General features: G+C 44.4%; 1 protein-coding gene across 3 annotated transcripts in view; it reads right to left on the reverse strand.

The window, feature by feature from the left end:
* Positions 1–437: 437 nt before the first annotated feature.
* Positions 438–20,468, reverse strand: part of pdzrn3b (PDZ domain containing RING finger 3b) — a 100,883-nt gene continuing 80,852 nt past the window's right edge. For all 3 annotated transcript variants that reach the window (XM_085159328.1, XM_085159327.1, XM_085159329.1), the window contains 7 exons: positions 7,632–7,885; positions 5,692–5,776; positions 4,130–4,228; positions 3,977–4,039; positions 3,775–3,876; positions 3,390–3,506; positions 438–3,028 (listed from right to left, as the gene is read on the reverse strand). In XM_085159328.1, the coding sequence (XP_085015454.1) occupies positions 1,523–3,028; positions 3,390–3,506; positions 3,775–3,876; positions 3,977–4,039; positions 4,130–4,228; positions 5,692–5,776; positions 7,632–7,885 (2,226 nt within the window). In that variant the 3' untranslated portion in view covers positions 438–1,522. The remainder of the gene's footprint in view (positions 3,029–3,389; positions 3,507–3,774; positions 3,877–3,976; positions 4,040–4,129; positions 4,229–5,691; positions 5,777–7,631; positions 7,886–20,468) is intronic.

The following is a 20,468-nucleotide window of genomic DNA, read 5'->3' on the forward strand; positions in this document are numbered from 1 at the left end:
GCTGACACAGAACCCGATGTATTAGCCAGAGGTCCCTTTCGGAGCCGCGAACCTTCAGTAACAGTAATAGATCACAGCAATAGTACATTCATGTAGTTGTAAACAGCATGATAATATATTAAGTAATCCAAAGTATTTAGAATACGTTACTCTCATTGAGTAACGTAACGGAATACGTTACAGAATACATTTTGTGGCATGTATTCTGTAATGGAATACATTTTAAAAGTAACCTTCCCAACACTGGGTACCGGGCCGCGAGAGTTGAGGTTGAGGTGTGAAATGTATAGTTTTCAGGGTTTTTATCGGTTTTCAGTGTTATTTTGTTATTGTTTTTATCGTTAACTCTGTTTTCCTTGGTCTTTTCGCGTGTGTTATGAATAAATCTTGTTTTTTTCGGTACCGGTACTAGTTTTATTTTGTTGTATTTATCCGCGACACCTTAAAGGCCGGTCCGTGAAAATAATGCCGGGCACAAATCGGTCCGTGGCGCAAAAAAGGTTAGGGACCGCTGCCTTAATCGACATGAATATTTTGACTGGAGTCTTGCACCATCTACTTTTGTCCAACCCCTTAATGAGTAAAAACACTTAAATGCTAAAATGCCAGAAGGAAATAAACAACATCTCTTATAAATGACAAAATTCCCACAAGTTTTCAAAGCTCGTCATATATAAAACAATAATTTATTATTTCTCTCATTTTACAAGACATCAAATTGGGTGGTTAACTAAAGATTTGCTTAAGCTGTTATTCTGACCAATACATGAAACCCTACCAAAGCAACTACAGTGTGTGCTTGAACAAACAGACATTTCAGTTTCAGCAACGTGAGAAATGTCCTTCTCTAAATATACGTACATACATGGTGATATCACGTTATGATGCACTCTACATTATGTAACAGACGGTACATCGCTGGTGGCTTGAAACTTTGGGACATCAGCACCATTCGAGGGAAAGCAAAACAACAAAGTGAATTTGATACAAAAGTTGGATTTTTTTTTAATTTACAAAAAGTTCTTTTGAAAAGGTTAAGTGTTTCACCTCGCAGGAAAATATTGTTTTGGTAAAAGCATTACGTACACATTACAGCAAAAATACTGAAGAGATATAGAGTACGAACAAAATAATGTAAAATAGTGTAAATGCTGGCTTTTTAATGTATGGCACACTGTCTTTACACACTTTCAAAACCTTCCAAAAAAGTCAAATATTGTATTTGTGTTTCAAAAAAATCTTCAAAAAAGCAGGCACAAAGGTAGAAAAGATTATTGAATTATGCTTCCAAAATCTTCCTCATACACGGTCTCCTAATCCAACTCACTCGAGGTCCAACCGTTGTTTCAGGAGCCCTCTTTTCACTGCAGTGGGGAAAATGCTCACACAGAAAAGGTGTTTATTTCCTATTTACACGTGTTGCCACCTTGAACGAGGCAGGAATCTGTACCCCAGCTGTTAGAGTCCTATGTACAGACCATTACACTCAAGTCTCTTCTCCTCTAGCAGGCCTGAACAGGACTTAGACCGTAGTCACAGACAGGAGGGAGTTGTACACCCTCGTGCCATCTGGTGACTTGGTACCATGGGTGAGAAGTTCTTGAATGGTCATCCAGTTGTCAAATATTTTCTTATTCCTCTTTTTCATCATCTTTTTGTGGCTGAGTTCGATGATGTTCGGCTCCTTTTTGTCCTCCAGGGTGGCCTGCTCCTTCAGACAGTCGGCTCGGCTCTGCTTCATGAACTCGCGGCGCTGCCTCTGCTCCTTGGCGCGCACCGCGTGCTGCTTCCTCTCTTCCTTGCTCCAGTAGCGGCCCATCTTCAGCTCGCTTATGGCGTCGTCATCTGTGGTCATACCGCTGCGCTCCTCGTGAATCCGGAGGGCGCGTTCCCTCAGCAGCTTGTCCCGGACGGGCCTCTTGGTGATGTAACGTGTGCCGTCGCTGCGGATCTTCACCTTCCACTCCATCTTCGGCTCCAGGTCGCTGGGGGTAATGGGATCCCGACACATGCTGACCAGGCTCATCTGGCTCTGAGCGTACTCTACGGCTGACTTCTGCTGGATCAGCTGCATGTAGCTCTGGTAGTGCTGGGCATGGGCGGGGATGTGAGCGTGCTTGTAAGGTGAGTGCGGCTGAGAGAAGCCTCGCCCGCTCTTACTAGGCTCTCCGGGCTTTCTCTCTTTGCCCTCTGCCTGCAGCGCTCCATCTGGGTCCTTGGATGAGCTTCTGCTCCGGCTCGGGCTGCAAGCTTCCTGCACAGGAGACAGGAGGGGCTTCAGCATCCTGCCGCTGGAGCCCGACGGCCCAGCTTGGTTTTCTGCTACTCTACGGAGTGAATTATCTGGAGACAGTTCCAGAGTCAGAGGGGTGCTGCGGCAGCTCTCACCAGTGTTGTAGGCACTGGAGCTGTCCTTGTCAGACTTCTCTGGCAGCTCCGTGATGTCTGACAGCTCGTGGCGGCGAGCATCTATGCTAGTGTTATAGTTGCGGAAGCCGCTGTTGTGCAGCATCCAGGATTCACGGCACTGCTCCCTCAGCTGCTGCATCTTGTGGGCGCGGACGATGTTCAGGCACTCCAGCTCTATGGTGCGCAGCTCTTCATTGAGCATCTCAAGCTCCTTGTCCACACCCTCCTGGTCCTGACCCACCGCTCCACCGCCCTGCCCATAGAGGCCCTGGGCTCCACTGCTCCTCATCTGGCACTTGAGCTCCAGGAGTTCCCTGAAGCGCTCGCACTCGTCAACCGGAATGCCCAGGAAGTCGGCGTCGGCGTAGTCGACCGACATGAACGACTCGCTGCTGAAGGGCAGGTCGGTGCTACCGAGCGTGTCCTGGCTGTAGGTCAGCTTTCTGCAGCTGCCCAGCGTGTTGGAGGCCGTGGTCTGGTCATCGCCGAGGTTCTCCTGCTCGGAGCTCTCGTCGTTTCGCGTGCTCTCGTCCGTGCGGCCGACGCCGCTGTCCTTCTCGTGATGGTTAGAGAGCAGCGTGGCTGTATCTGTGGTGCCCCCATCCTCCTCGTGCTTCTTCTAAACAAAACAAGCAAACAGACCGCACAGGGGGAAGAAATAAGCGTAACTGTTTCACAACTGTTTTTCACATTTGGACAAATGTGTGCAAAACTGTTAATATCACATCTGCTTTAATTATGAGCTTTCATTGCACTTTTAATCACAAATAGACGAATAACAAAGGCTGTGTCGCTGAGCATGAGGTTCTCCATAACAAAGACAATTTCTGTTAATGGAAAAAACACAGTTGGAAACTGTGGAGCATCTGTTCACCTCGCCAGAACGGGCTCGGCTGACATAATCTATTGATGGACATATGTGTTAGTGGAGATTGATTGTGCGTGCTCACGCTCTTCACGCTGCGCACATGTGCGCGTACCTGCTGCAGCATGCTGGCAGTGAACTGCATGGCCTGATGGTGCTGCTGCTCCAGCATATCCATGTGGAGGTCATCCAGGAAGTCGTTCCTGTCATCATCCATCCAGCCCTCATCCAGCTGAGACGCGGCGGAGAGAAGAGACGCCTCGTTAGATGCAAAGTTTTACACACACACACACACACACACACACACACACACACACACACACACACACACACACACACACACACACACACACACACACACACACACACACACAAAAGACCATCTGCTATTCAAAGTCCAAGTGCTGTTTTCAGATTTGAATCAATCTGATGTGAAATCACATTTGGTTCCAAACTAAAACCTTTATTGAGTTGACACCAATAACAGTTTGTGAAATTACCTGGATCTCTGGCCTGGCCACCAGCAGGGAGATGTTCTGGTTGCTCTCACTGGTTAGCAGTGCCACGGCATCCTCTCGATTTTGGATCTCAACACCGTTGATCTTATTGACACAGAAAGAGCCATTCAAATTAAAAAAAGCCGTTTTTGTTCACTGTCATGATAAGAGACACAGAAACATGCACACACACATGAAATCATACCTGTATGATTTTGTCACCTTCTCTAATTCTGCCATCTTTTGCCGCAATGCTGTTTGGATCAATCTAAAGAGAGCACACATTACATTTGTGAGTTAAAGTGAGCGTTATTGACGCCGACAGGCAAAGAAATTGCTGTCCGCCTGCGACACATACCTCACTAATGTAGATCCCAGCCTCATCCTCATCGTCAGTCCTGTAACAGATAGTCAGGCCGAGCTTGTCTTGAATGTTGTCTCTGTACAAATCCACCTCCTGGAAGGACACATGCACAAATTAATAACCTACATAGCTGGAATTATTTTGGCCCATAGAGCAGAGAAACACTGTATTTATACGTCTGTGTCCCATGACTATCTAAATGGGATCAAAACTGGGACACCAGAGAAGGAGTGATCCATCAATCTCTGTAATGAATCTTTCTGCTGGAGGCAGCAAGGCCACAGGCTCCTGACAAAGTCTTCTGACAGAATGAGAGATGATGCAGTGGACTGCAGTTGCGGAGAGTGCCATTTTTCACTTGTCAACACGTGTAATCTCACAGATACAGATAAAGATATGAGCAGCGCTCGTTTTTGGGGGCAGAGGGCAGATTCTGAAAGGGGTTAGCACTCTAAAAAACTCAGCTAAAAAATGGAGACCATCTTTGAGGAAAAACCTCTGGAAAACACAAAGAATTAGATGACTATTCTTATTCTGTAAATATGATGCTATAGTGAGGTACGCTAAGGTTAGATTGTTGCTTCTAGCTGTTTGTAGCAGTCTTTCTTCTGGATTTATTAAATACCTGCAGCTTCTGCAGAGGTTTCTTCCTGTTTAAAGGGAATTTTACCTTCCTAATGTTGCCAAGCGCAACACAGTGGGTCGTATGACTGTTGGGGTCTTCATCTTACAATACAAAGTGCTTCGAGGTGACTGTTGCTGTGATTTAGTGCTAAATAAAACTGAACTGAATCACAGGGATACCTATAGGATTCATTAATTTGGATTATATTATACAGGATTCATAACTCTGACTGTGTGAATCTATTGTTTTAACTAGCAAAAAAACAACTAAACAAAACAATAAATATGATTTGGCAAGAGAAGTAAAGTAAACAATAAAGCTTCTTTTATTAATATAAACAAATTAGCGGTCAACCTGTCGGATTTGATTTAATCGCTAATTTGCTGTTGTGTGAATTTAAACATTATGAAGCAGAGTCATTCTTCAAGAGCACCTCCACAGATGATATTAATATCAGGCAGGTGGCCCCTGAGGTTTAATAAGAGGGGGAGCGAGGGTTGGCAGAGGTCAATGAAGGTGCACGACGGAGGTTTGATCGTGGCCTCTTCCAGCCTCTGTTAGCATCGTCAGATTCATCACCGCAGCCCTATTATCTTGTGCCATCTAATTATCCACTGGGCCTCATCTCCACTGCGTAGGAGCAGAGGAAGACTTATTAGGCCCTGTCACTAATAAGTAATGATGTCACCGTTGTGCATCTGCTGGAACAAACCAGCAACTCGATTCCTGTCTGGCATGCATCTCGGTGTCTCCGCATAGGGAGACTGCTCCATCAATAACTGCAATATATCAGGGCTTGGGGTCGCTAACAAGGCCATTGGAGCGGAGACGCCGAGACGACCTCAGGTCTGCTTATGGAGCAATAATGCACTTCTGTCCAAAAGTAGATCTTCATTGAGTGGACGACTAAGAACGGAGATGGTGTTTTTACCTCATATTCCAGCTCCTCCCGCTCTATGTCCTGCTGTATACCCTCAAGGAAATCAGGGTCAAAGTACACGTGCCCAGGAGGATGCCTGAGAAAAGAAAAAAAGAGAATAGGATAAATTGGAAAAGAGTGGAAGTCAAATTGAACACACGCATTAGGAAAGGAAACAAGAAGTAGTGACGCGTTTGCCAATCTGGATTTAATTTTGCCCCAGAGTTGGAAAATTAAATGGAGAAGTAGTGGGAAAGTAATAAGAATTCAATGAAGAAATCACTCTTGAATCAGATTCATTGAAACTGCAGCCTGAAGCTAATCACAAATTAACACGCCGCGTTATTAATTTGTCTCGAAAATCAATTAAAGAAATCGCTATTATTCATTAAAGGGCGACTCCTGCTGTCACGGAGTGGAAAGTATAGCCAGGCTCCAGGGCTCTCTCACACACACACACACGGAGTCAGAAACAAAAGATGCATTTTGAGAATGTGCAAATGAGCACGGCCATCATTTCAATGTGGCTGCGTGCCCTGGAGGAGCTGCTATCTCCCGTGAGTGACAGGGACATTTTCCCTTTAAACTTCCACACTGGCGTTACACGATCGCAGCGGTGCATTCTGCAGAGCAAGATAAGCTCTTTCAATTAGCATTTGAGGTAAAACGTTGGACGGTGACCAAAACTGGCATGACCTTTCCAACGCTGCCGAGTTCTAACAACAAACATTTCGACACTCTTCTCCATTTGGCAAAAAGGAATTTCTGAACAAGCAAGTTGTGAAAAAGGCGTGAGGGGTCTTTAGCAACTGAGGGTGAGTGTGCTTAACTGCAGCTGGCCTTGCTTTAAACTAAGGAAACAGGAGAAGCTTAAGAAGCTTTTAAGAAGATGAAGAAACGTGGTCCAGAAAGGCTGGCGACACATAAAGGCTTATGAGACCCTTTCAAATGTGTCCTTTTTTAAAACCACTGGTAGACCGTTTAATTAATCACCTCAAATTTGAGATTCGTTTAATGTGGAACTTGAACACTTTGAATCGGTGACAGGGGAAGAAATTGTTAGCAACACAGTTTCTTTGACATTCCGCGGTCTCTACTAATGTCTTCATTTGTGCCCCATAAACTCAGGGGTGTACAAATCAGTTTATGACAGCCAAGCTTAAACGTGAGGATCAACTACCAGGCCCGGCATGTACAGTTATTTAATGTTCAAATGTGTGTCCCACATATAATTTACAGAATAAACTGCCTTCTCTCACCCTATTAGAGCACTTCGCTCTCGCTCTGCAGGCGTACTTGTTGTTCCTAGAGTATAGTATATATATATATATATACAGTGGGGCAAAAAAGTATTTAGTCAGCCACCGATTGTGCAAGTTCCCCCACTTAAAATGATGACAGAGGTCAGTAATTTGCACCAGAGGTACACTTCAACTGTGAGAGACAGAATGTGAAAAAAAAATCCATGAATTCACATGGTAGGATTTGTAAAGAATTTATTCGTAAATCAGGGTGGAAAATAAGTATTTGGTCACCTCAAACAAGGAAAATCCCTGGCTCTCACAGACCTGTAACGTCTTCTGTAAGAAGCTTTTCTGTCCCCCACTCGTTACCTGTATGAATGGCACCTGTTTGACCTCATCATCTGTATAAAAAAAGTTTCTTCCTGTTAAAAGGGAGTTTTTCCTTCCCACTGTCTCCAAAGTGCTTGCTCATAGGGGGTCATATGATTGTTGGGTTTTTCTCTGTATCTATGAAGCGCCTTGAGGCGACTTTTGTTGTGATTTGGCGCTATATAAATAAAATTGAATTGAATTGAATTCTCTATATTTAAAACAGGAGTTCTCTGACTACTCTTGAAATAGTGTGCCTCCAGTTGTTCTTGAGCTGTTCTGTGCTCACTAACTTGCAAGGTTGAACTCCTTGAGTAAAAAGAACGAGCTGGTACTTACTCCTCTGGAAGCAGATACTCCTCCAGCTCTGAGATTGGGGGTGAAGAGGGGGGCAGATTGGTGAGGGCCATGATGTGCTGGAGGGTGATGTCCGTCTGGGTGCTGATGTCTGTGACTTGGGTGTCAACGGCAGGGTTGGCCACTTTGGGGTAAGGGGCCCGACGGAGAACCTGGACCACGATGGGTTCCTTGGCGGTGCGGAAGGCCTCCACCGCCTGGTCGTGTGTGGCCTTTGAGAGGTCCTTTCCATTGACCTGGAAGGAGGAAGGAGACACCAAGGTCAATAACCGTGATAATAATGGAGAAGGTTAGTTTTCTATTTGGTGCTGAGCTCTCTCTGTAAAGCTCACATGTCACACTATGCCCACACAAAATCAGAAGCAATGTTCTGTTTGAGAAATGACTCATTACCGCCTTCAGCTTGTTTTACAGGGTCACAGTTGGACCACGCAGAGTAAGACCTTAATTAGGAAGAGTCTCTCTTTAATTAATCAAGGTTATTATCCGTGGCTGCATGAAGAAGCCCTCATTTAGCTAAGTAATTTCTTAGCAGAGGATAAATTTGACCTCCCGTCAGAGACAGTGGAGTGGGTGCCAGGCGCTAACCTGAGAAGATTAATTTGAGCAAAAAAGCTGCAGCGAGTCGCGAAGAAGAGGCTAATTAAGTGTGGCTGAGCCACTTAAAGTGTCTGAGTGCTGATGAGAGATGAGCACAGACCCTCAAAAGAACATGTCACCAGACCCAGTGTGACTTGCACGCAGATCTAAGCTGTCCAAGAAGGTCACGGCTGGGTGTACAAATTGGATCTGTGGTTTATCGCTATAGGCTAAATCTTACAGGAAATTTACTGGAGGATCGACACTGGGACCAAATCCAAAACAAGCGGCGGCTCGCTAAACTTTATTAACAGTTGAGGTTTCTTGCATGTAATCCGCAGCCTGGGTCAGTACACTTTATCGGGGTGTACACAGAGCTGCCGTTCTGCTCTCAATCACCACGTCATGTGGAATTTTTTGGTCTGTGATTCCCGGATGTGTTGAGAGCTTTGATAGAATCTGAGCCTGAGGGTCTTCTCATTTCACAGGTCTCCTCCTCCTGCTTCTCTGCTGCGTTTGCACACACACACACACGCACACACATGCTCATTTCTACCTAGAATGAAGCTACTTTCTCACATCAGTATGTAGTTTGCAGGTCATTAGGCATGTCATGAATCTCCAGCATCCCTTCTTCACTCTTCGTCACATCTGACACACGTGCAAGTCCCCGTCTGAGGATTAATTTTCTGATAAACATGTAGGTGCTTGCTGTGCCTGCCCCCAGCTATAGCAGTCTCATTCCAATTCATAGCACAGTTTGCAGACTTAACTGTAGTCCGACACATCAGTAGTAGCAGCAATATTAAAACACCTCCAGGGGGATAACGGTGGTATATACACACAACCCGACTTTGACCCAGAGAACGTGAAAAGTGAAGGTATATTTTTATAAAAGGAGGACGTATACCCAAAAGCGCTAGGCTTGAGTATGTGCTGAAAGAGAAAGGCTGAAGAAGGCTGGAAAACGGAGGAAACGCTGTGGGGAGAGGCCATGTGCCCGCTAATAACCAGAGCAGATTAATGCTAATCCTGGGTTTGCAGGATAATTGGATCATCACAGTGGACTTTAAAAATTTTTCTACATTAAAACTTGGCCAAAAAAAATTAATAGCTAATTTGCGGTTTGCTCGGAATAATTCAACAGTGGGAAAAGTTTTATAACAGAATAACAGAAAATGCTAATGTAAGAAAGTCCAGACCTCATGTTTGTACTGATCTTTGTTTCCCACAGCAGGCCACGATGTTGCACATCAGCTGAGGAAAACAAGCGCCTTTGTGCCTTCTCCCCTCTGCACGCAGGCTCCAGCAGTTAAACCTGGTTGCCAGGAATCCCGAGCCTACTTGAAGGCAGTGAACCAGAGACAAAGCCTTTAGTCCCCTTCTTGTTGTGCCTACAGCATTCTGCCTCAGTGCTCTCAATAGGGGGGGAGAGTCTCCTCCCAACTGTGGCGGGGGTCCCACAGCCTCCATTCACTAGGCTCACCTCTGACACGGAGCGACCCTTTGCGGCACACTGGGAAAAAACACACAACACTCTCCCGACACAATACACAATGCCTCGGCACCGCTGAGACCCCCAAAACTGCGCCGTGTCAAGCCCCAACTCAGCCGCAGTTCAGAGCGCACAACTCAGTTTACACGCGCAGCCAAACAAGCCAGACTTTAACAGGTTTAGCAGCTGCTCAGCTGCAACTGAAGGCCGAGTTCGCCTCGAGACGCGTTCTTCGCGCTGACACCACGATGACTGACATGCAGAAATTACTCCGTCATCCTCCGGCGCATCCTCTGAGAGGCCTGGCTTAAATCTGTTTTAATGACAAGAGGGCGGCAAAGCCCCACTTAAAGGAATACTAATTAGTTTGAAATCAAACGACCGTTGCAGTGGTGGAATTTACACAGCTGTGGCTTTGTTAGTCACCGATTTTCCTTCAATAAATGATCACATCTGAAGCAAAAGCAGAGTGGACGACCTGTACCACAGGACTTTCGTGCTACAGTCTTCAGCCTGCTGGGTAATAATAAGGGGCAGCAGGTGTGAGCCATCGAGCTCAGATGCTCTGGAAGGCAAATCAGGCTGGATTGAGATGTTGATGTGGGACTCTCTGTGTATTGTCTCTTCAGTGATTGGCAACCTGCTGCCAGAAATGCTTATCTGCCAGGCAGTGGGCTTCATCTCTTTGATTATTATATTCATATTACGCTGCATGGAGCGAGGCGGCCTCTGTTTTCCACTTCTATTTCGTTTTTATTTAATCAGATATTCCCAGTGAAATCGAGCTTCTTTAAATATGAGAATGATGAGAAACAAGGGAAATAACTGTAATCAAGGATAATAAAAGTAATAGACACGACGGTTCTCTAAGCTCTGCTGTAACTCAAGCTTTTAGTTCATGCTTGCCACATGTGTACTGTACCACATCATCGCTCATAAGGTGAAATGGGTTATCTGCTAATTGAACGGTGGGTGCTTCTGCAGTCTAAGTGTTGCCGGGTAAGATACTAAACTCCAAACTTTCCTATATGCATCCATCAGTGAGGGGTGTGTGTGTGTGGGCTTAAAGACACAGAGTAAAAAGTGGCTTTTTACTCTGTGTATTTTTGCTGTGGTGGAAAAAACATAAAGGGCACTCCACCGCAAATTATAGTCGTAGTTTTGAATCGGACACTGTTATCACTCATAATTTCAACTCGCCAATCATGTTGATGTGATGTCATAGCGCTGCAATTCAGGGAAAAGGCTGGAAAAATACTAAATGCTTGCTTGTCAGCGTTGCCTTCAGGGCTTTTTGCTTTGGGTGAGTCAGCTCAGGGAGTTTAAAGAGTGTCAAAGTTTGCATAAGGAAGAGGGAAAGGTGGATGAATATGTCAATAATAATATTAACGAGCAGCTTGCTTTAAGTGACTGGTTGCAATGACAAATACTGATGTTGTAGGAATGACACCAGTAGTGATGCTTTTTTCCTTCCTGCAGGCTCACATCACATTCAGCCGATTTGAGTTTGTATGTGGGAGGAGGAAATTGATATTTTATAGCTTTTTATGTTATGCTTTTTATGTTTATGTTATAGCTTTTTATTGCACAAAAGAACAAGAGTGTGATGCAACCTGCAACCTGCATCCAGGATAGAAACAACCGCATTAAGATGCTAACACGACTTTGGCTCTTTGCAAGCTTCTGCACAAACAGCATGCTAACACAAAGCTAGCAAAGAACCCAGAGTGAAACAACAAAGGCAGTGATGAGCAGTCAGGCTTGAAGCCCTTAAAGTCCACGCTGGTTTTCATCCTTGCTTTGCGTTGTGTATAATACATAATGTATAAGACATTACTTTTTTTGAATAATAATCCCAACACTGGACACCAGCATGGCAAAGTCTACTGCAGCTAATGATAAGTGGAAACGCTAAGCTAACAGTATGCTAACAGGAGCATTTAGCTAAAATGAGACTAAACCAGCCCGATACACTACAATGCCAGTAAGACAGCCCCCCTCCCACCAGTTCTAATCATCATCATACAGGAAAGGCTTTGCAGGATATTAAGTGAATGTAGCATTAGTCTTTGATATGGCTATTGAATCACCGCATAATCCTTTAATAAAGAGGAGAGCCAGTGTTTCTGTTCCTCGGGGAGATGCGGCGAGGTGAGCAGAGTGGAAACTCTGCCAGACACACGGTGCCTTTGACAGTGTGGCAGAGGAAACCCTGGGAACTTCACTCTATAGACGAACATTTTCAAGCAGTTTGAAAGCCGGAGCACTCGTCTTTCTGGTTGGGTACACTTCTTAGACAAATTCTTCCAAATCTCTATTTCCCAACAGAAAGGAGCGCTGACATTATAGAGAGCATGAAGGCTTATATTCAGTGGGACCTATACTACGTTTGAGTGGCAGCCTGAATGTAGGTCATTCCACTCATAAAGCACAGCTAATCCCTCTTTTATTTCACTTTAAAGCATCTTCATGAGAGGAAAAAACCTAAAACCTGAGAAGCAATTGATGATTTTTGTGCACACAAGTCTTTAAAAATCTGCATTTTGTTTTTTAACTGACCAGGCAGGAAACTCCACAGCAGGAGGCTTAGAAACACAGCAGTCTTTATTTACAGCAGCCTGTGAGCTTACAGAGGATTACAGAACAAACAGCTAAAAACTTAATGCTAGATGAAAGAGATACTGCTGTTTACTTTCACCTAAGCTGATTGAAGCATGGGACATTGGCTTCTTAATTGATCAGCTGTGGATAAAACAGATTACTTCCAGTACGCTTTCTGCTCCCCATCTCAGGCCTAATGAGCCCAAATGAAGGTGTGATGCGTGTCTGATGGAGATGCTGAACTTCACCTCACTCCATTTGTCTTCTGCTTTCAATCTCTTTATAAGAAATTCTTTTCAAATGGACTATTAGACATCATTTTTTAAATAGCTTTTGCACGCCTGTATCTCCCACTGTGTGCTTGTGTAGCCCGGCCTGCCTGAGCAGAGTGTGGGGAACATCACTCTCTGCCCCTCAGCACATGTATGAAATTACAAGTATAAGGCAAAGTGAAGGGTCAGGTTCACGGGGCCGCTCATATCAGCAGTCAGGTTGAAACCTAAGGATTGTGCCATGTTTCATTAACGCACTTATCTCACACCAGTGCTTCAGGCGCCCCCTAACTGTCCAGCTACACCGATGTCGACCCACACTATAAACACACACTTACCCCATCACAGCTCTTTGCCAGGGCCAAGTCTATTTGTCCATGGCAGCAAAGACATTTTTGCTCTTAGGGGAGAGGAAGGGGGGGGGGGGGGGGGGGGGGGGACAGAAAAGTAAATACGAAAAGCCACAATCTGCGTCGAGATGGGACATACTGGAGCCATCCACGGCCATAACTACATTATACTAGGACACTAAATCAGAAAAAGAGCTCTTAGTCAATGCCATGCTGGGAAAGGCCAGATAATGAAAAACACCCAGAAATCAAACATCTGCTTCCAAGGTCCTGGTGCTGGATACCAAGACACCTCCAGAGGATCTGCGTGACCCTGAGGGGATCGGAGCTGTTTTGGCTAACAGCATTAAGTGGGTATTAAGTGGGCAACAGTATTAACTGTTGTGGCTGAGTGCTGTATATACATGAATAAAGCTCTGCTTACAAGGTTCATGAACACTTATTATATAATCACCAATCTTTTAATCATGTACCCGCTGTGACAATCAGCGTGAAGCACTGCTGCTCCTATAAAACAACAGCTGAGTGAAACTAATTAGGAGGCCTTTACTATGAGCGCACACCTAACTAATTAGAAGACAACCTATTCAAAGCTGACTAGCACCTATTCTATCGTCTTAGAGTGACATCGGGTCTGTGGCTAGTGTTTGTCCGTAACTATGACGACAGTTTAAGCCAGTTCAAGTTGGAAGGTTTTAATAGTCGTTTGAAATATTATTTAAATGAAGTGAGATTGATGAGCTGGTTCAAAATCATTATTGAGTGAGCAAAGACAACATTAATGTAAAAATTGTTAAACTTTACCTGTTTGTCAAAGTCAGTATCAATTTTCTTTATAGAGCAAATGTCACTGTACTGAAACACAATGTACTTAAAATATAAATCTATGTAGGTTTATGTACTCTATTATATTTTTATATAATGTGTATAGGTTATAGCTTTTAATTACCATATGGAGTTATAGTTGTGAGGATTTGTGAAAGCTTTGGTAACTGGTCCTTGTCTTTTTATTCCGTCATTGTTAGTACAACACAGATGCTCTTATCGAGTAATCTTCTTGTTGTTGAAATGAGAAGAAAAAACATCATGCCACTAAAAGAGAAGAGGATTTTTCTGCAATTACAAACTGTGTAAAAAAATCTTTGTATCAGAATAAAGCCACACTTGTGAGACTTAATCAGAGACGTGAATATTACAGAAGATGCTACTTTGTCAAAGTAACTGAGGATGGAAATAAGATTTTTCTTGCCTAACTTCTTTTTTTGGATTTTATAGCATAAAAACTCTTTGAAAATATGCTGCAGTAGACAGTAAACTCCAATAAAATTGTGAATCGACATATTTACACTATCTGTGCAAAGACTGATGCTGGTGAAGAGAAACACGGCATAGTTGCAGTGTAGACATAGCCTGGTGTTTTGCACAACACTCGCAGTTAATCAGTCAATCTTTTAACTGTAACTGGGCAGAAAATGCTGATTTTCTGACAGGAAATGGATCTAAGCCATTGTGGGAGATGGGAGTTTTTCAGGAAATGAGACATAACCGCGATTTTTAAAGTTTTGGAAGCCTTGCTACCCTGCTGTTCAAACCTTCTGTTTGCAAATGACAAACAAATAAGGAGAATATTTGCTTTAAGGGATTCAGAAGGGAGCTAAAATGGGCTCGTGGCTGAAATGAGAGACTTCGCCCTGACTGCAAATAAGATAAAAAAGGATTATTCTGAACTGTGAATCACACAAAGCCACTCTAGTAGGGGTTGGCAAAAGCATAAGAGCATGACTTTAATTAGTACTTACTTGTCAGTTATTTCCACTGGTGGAAAAGCTACATCAAAGTAATGATAGCTTTGTAGGGGATTAGCTTGTAGGTTCAGTTTCAGCTAAATCTGAAGTTGGCAGGCTAATACATCCCTTCTGGTTTATTCAGACCACCAAGAAATCAGCTAACATAACAACGATATCAGGTTAACCAAAGACTGTGCGTTTGTTGTGCTTCCTTTGACAATTCCTCCTAAAAAAAAAAACAAAAGAAAAATTGTTTCGGCAATTGTGTGGCAGAGACTGGTTGAGTTAATCTCTCAAGAAATATCTAACACCATGTCATGCTACACCTATTAAGTCCATTAAAGGTCTGTTTGAGAGACTGGCAGCTGGCTCGCAGTGTTATACTGCTGTACTGTCAGCATCGTGTTATGTCTCTGTGATCCCTCTCTGCCATTTGCTTTAGGCTCACACTAAGTACACAGGCTCCTATGAGCGCTCCCCCGTGGCAGTCAGCCACCTGCTCCAGTGTTTAACAGATGTGACGGCACACCGGGGCCGATCTTCGCCGTTATTAAAAGCACACAGTGGTCATGCTCAAGTGCTGGCGGTCCCTGCTTTGTCTCTGCACGCTGTCCGTGTCAGGCTTCGTTACGGGGTGCCCAGGAGCAGGCAGAGCTGCGTCTTTGAAGACAGAGGGGGTCTCTGACAGCGGGACAAGGGGGACGGAGGACTGACTGGATGAAGAAAGTGTTTTGTACAAATATTTCCATCTCATTTTTTTGCCTGCTTGGTGGAGAAGATCTCGCACCGAGACCATCTGGCGCTATGACAACTTGGCTTCTTGAGCCGAGCGTGACATCTTAGCAGCGTTCAATCAGAAATGTGGCTAATTAGGCAGCGGTGCGTGGAAAGCTCCGGATAGGAAATGTTCCAGCGGACTCATTTGCAAACTTCTTTTGCTCAGCAGATCAGTCGCTTTTGGTTTAACATGCATGGAACAGAGGAAAATAAAAAAATACAGAAAGCGAGATTTAGCAGGCAAACAACAGTCCAGATCAGTTCAGCATGGATCTGAGCCGCAGTGGGCAGTTTGTGCCGAGGCTCTAATTAAGCTCCGGGTCTCATAAGAGCTGCTGCACGGCGCCACAGCCATTACGGAGCGCTTCTGAGAGATTAAGTGCCGTAGGACTGTCAAACAGAGTTTCCAAGGCCTCTAGCTTCTAGTCTCTGACAAAAGCAGCTGAGCTTACATCTCCACACGGCGCTTACCTTGAAGCTTTGAAGAAAGGGGCCGAGGGTTCAGTGCTGTCAGAGGGGTCAAGTTGAAAAGGGAGCGCTGAGCCCACTGCAGCTCAGGCCTTTAATGATCGTGACGAAAAGGGAAAACACTTCTACAGACTGCAGCGTTGGCTGCGATTAATAGACCCTAACCGTGTTTGATCTCCAGAATGGCTCTATTGACAGTCAGCACTGTAAACAACAAAAAATCTGCAATTCCTTGGAGACAGTAATGTATGCAGATCCTCTTAATGAATTCTTCCCAAACAGATTGCACAAGTTACCAAGTCAACTGAGTGTTTCGAATCCTGCCAGGACTGCTTAAAAATGCCTCGAGGTAGAAAACAAACAAACAAACAAGCAGAAAAAAAAAAAAAGATGTGCAACTCTGCTGACTTTTATAGAACAGTGCAAAACCAGATTTCTCATACTCCCAACATGGGATTTAGAGCTAAGGTGTTTAATGAACTGGAAAGATTTCAAGTGTTCATGGATTATTAAGTCCTTGGAGAGATGACGAGCAGAGTGGAGCGGGCGCCGTGCCAGGGCCGCTGATCAAGAGGATCTGCCTGTGTGTTATCAGTGAGGAGAGGGGGGAAAAAACGACTTCCCAGAATCGCCCCCAGAGGTACAAGCTGAGAATTTGCTCACATATAATATTTCACTCATCGCCTTCCACTGCACTATGAAAGAGCATGCGGCGCAAACATGCACTACATATTCATTTTACCGAATGGTTTATGCATGAGCGCCAGAGCTATGTGCCCGCCTTCAGTGAGACTAAGCTCTAATGAGCTCGCAGCCACCATCAGACTGCAGAGACAAAACATTCAGAAACCAGGCTTCAGTGCAATTTGCACACTTTACATCAAATATTGCAATAAATAAGTAAATCAATTGGAAAGACAAAGAAAAATTAAACAAGTTGCACAGCAGATAATTATTTCAATCAAAAACAACGTCCACTTGTGGTCCGATCCCGGTGGAGATGTTTACCAGAGGTATCATTACTCTGAGGAGAGGAGCTGAATCACTGAATCAATACCGAAGCAGTCTGAATCACTCGTTTTGACAGTTAGCGTTTCTCAGACCGCCTTTCGGAGCTCATCGTCTGTGACAGACTTAATTCTTCGCCGCCCGACAGATTTTACCCTCTCTCTTCATTTCTGCAGTAAAGGCGTTTCAAGAAGCTGTAAACTTGTTTTTATTAGCTGTAGATTGATTTACTCAGTGGAAGCAAAACAAGTCATAGGAGCCTTCAGGAAAAAAGCTGCAGGTTGAAAGAGACAAACACAACACCATTTTAGGGCCTGAAACACTCGCTTTTAGTCAACAGACTGAAAACACTCTGATACAGCGACGCTCTCTCCTTCCAAAAGTGATATCTGATGTTGTAAACCTGACATTTTCTGGGCCTTTAAGTCTAAGATGACACTAGATAATCTGATCTCACAGCGAAAGACGAAAATGGTTATTTACAGGGACGCTTCAAGCATGAAATACCATTCCATTACCAGTCTATACATCACGCTGGGTAGGTCTTATGAGACACTGTCACACTAATTGGACTGACACTAAAAACTAAAAGACACTGTTAACCACGTGAGGTAACAAGTGACAAGTAACCTTAAATTTACAACATGCATTCTGACAGTTTAGGATTAGCGTGACGATCATTCATGCAGCAGATCATCACACTGATGCATATTTAATGATTTAACCCCTGCAATAGCCTGCAGTCAGGTAGCATGTGTCTCAGCTTGGCTATCATTAACTAATGCTAGAAGGAAAGTTAAAGACAGTGGCTCCCCCCCACGCCAGTAGGACACATGTAATGATTAAACACTAAATGTGTCGGGTCGGGTCGGGGGGTTGGACTAAGTCTGTCTGTACTGTAACACATAAAAGACTGATAACTCAGCTCACTAGAGCCCGGATCCTTTACTCCACTATTTCAATTTAAAGCAAAAGCACAGCAAACAAATACTTGACCTGATCACAGTCGACTTTGCTTTAGTTTCAGGACAGACAAGCAATTCTTCTTAAAAGTTCCTTAAGTACTAATGATAGAGGTTAAAGCATTTACAGTCAGTGATTGTTTAAGCAATGTTGGCACTGTGAGACTTGGCTCTTTTTGTCTGTTATAGGTGAAAATAAAAGTAATATTTTTGACATCGGAGCCACTGGTGAGGCAACACGAAACACAAAAACATGTTTTTCCCCCTTTTGTTTTAAAGTTACAAACAACAGTAAGATATAAAAAGCAAGCAAAGTCTCAGTACACCACAGGAAAAGTATTCCTCACATTTTGAAATATGATGTACAGAAGTAGGAGAAAAAAGGTGAGATCTGTGCTGTCATGTGAGGCAGCCGATTGGCTTGTTAGAAGCACAGACGCCTCAGTGAAACAGAGATGATCTGTGCTGCTGAAGCCGGCACGCCGACTTTCTCCGCAGACTGACTCACTGACATGAGAGCCGTGAGTCGGAAAGGTGGGTGTACGCGCTCCCGATCCGGAGCAACTTTCAAGCAAGATGACACAAGGATGGAAGTTAAAGCAGAAGAAAAAGAAGTGACGCACATTTCCATAAACTGTGTTTTTGGTTAGTGGGCTTTCTGACCTCAGTATTAGCACTCATAATCCATTTATTATACCCCTGAATACAACCCCCCCTCCTTCCTTTTTCCTTTCAGAGAATCAAAACCTTTTAGTCTTTTTTCCCCCCAGAACAGACCTGATCAAAGCCAAACTATTTGCAGGCACAATGTAAGACTCCCTCCTGTTATCTACCCTGGGAGCTTCTTTTTTTAAAGGAAAAAAGAATAAAAAAAAGGCGAGGATAATAAGTGAGATCCACAGAGAGCTTGATCATTACATTCATTTAAACCAGCCGCTAGCCACCTGGCACCCTGTGCAGTAAATGGAGATGTAATTTGGTGTGATAGGAGGATAACACTTGGCTGGGCTCCATTATAGATGAAAAGACAGTGAGGGAGGGAGGAAGAGAAAAAAAACACAACAAAAAAGCAGATTTGAGTGTGTTACAGACAGCAGCTCACAAAGATGTTCAACACAGTCTGTCAGAGTCGCGCGCCGTCTGCTGTCAGATGGGTCAGTGTTTTCACTCATTAGAGCAGACTGACACTTGAATCCAAACGCTCTCACATGAATACACCAGCGCTCTGGATGTGTCGTCTCAATTGAATTCGACGCCGCAGGAAAGCTCGCGGGGATCGGAGAACGGCAACATGTTGTAGGGTTTTGTCCCGAAGCGTGAACAAGCAAACACACTCACGCGATACATCCGGCTAAATTTCACAATGGAACTGGATTTTGTGTTTGAAGAAGAGCAGAGTTGCTTAGACCACTTTCAACAACAACAAAAAAAGTTATGTTTCGCATACTTTTTTCCACATGAACCCAAAAAACCGACAAAAGTTTAACACTACAAAAGCACTGAGCCAACTTTATTTTCTTCATCGATTCTTGCGTTCCCTTTTCTCAGCCCAACAGCCAAAAAATAGATCATTTACAACATTACGAGATGGAATAAAAGTAGCATGTGCTCATTTTTTTGGAAGTGATACTTAAGTGGGAAAATCCTGAGTATGTTAAGGAGCAACTTGGAGCCATAAAAAGTGCTAAAAAACCGACAAGTTCAGGGCTCTTGGGAGAAAATGCTCTCCCTGCTTGTTAATGATGCATCTGCCTGGTCCAGTTTCTTTGGTCGGGAGAAAAAAAATGCACAACAAGCACCCGAGTGTTAAACATAAACTTTAGTCAAAGTCAAACTGGGGTTAAAGCTCGAAAAGCTCAGAGTCAGCATTCAACTGACAATGAGGAGGTGGGTTAGCGATCGACACACACTAGCAGACACACTGAGGGAGCCGTCGCCTCTTCGTCACCCCCTCCTCCTTTAAACCACAGCGCGCCACCTCTCACTGACCCCTGTGACCGGCGTTCAGGCTGCTCAGCTGCGAGAGCTCCGGCCGGCAACAGCTCAGCTCCACTCCACTCCACTCTCTTCCAACTCCCACTCAGCCAGCGACCTTCCCCCAGAGACGCAAACTAACTGAGCTGCACTTCAACAAAGTCTGAGAGCTACCAAACCAGACTGTAGCTCTTACAGAAACTGCAAAAAACAACAAAACAACCTATAAAAAGAAAGAAAAGAAGCAGCAGCTCCTCCTGAGGCTTGCAGAAGCTTGGTCACAGTACCTGGCACACTTCGTAGAGTAGTTTATATTGCTCCTCGGGCTTCTGCAGGGTACAGAGGCTGCATCCCATGGTGGAGGAGATCACACCATCCACGCTCTCCCTCGAGCCAAGAAGAAGAGAAGCAGCAGCTATCTTGTTTCTTCTTCTTCTCCTCTCTGAACTCACTCCCACTCCAGTGCGATGTCTTTCTTCCACAGCCGCACGACAACTTGGGCTGACAGGATTGACTTCCCCCTAGCTTGTGGCTCTATCTCGCCAC

This window comes from Neolamprologus multifasciatus, chromosome 5, assembly GCF_963576455.1.
Source record: "Neolamprologus multifasciatus chromosome 5, fNeoMul1.2, whole genome shotgun sequence".
Taxonomy (NCBI): domain Eukaryota; kingdom Metazoa; phylum Chordata; class Actinopteri; order Cichliformes; family Cichlidae; genus Neolamprologus; species Neolamprologus multifasciatus.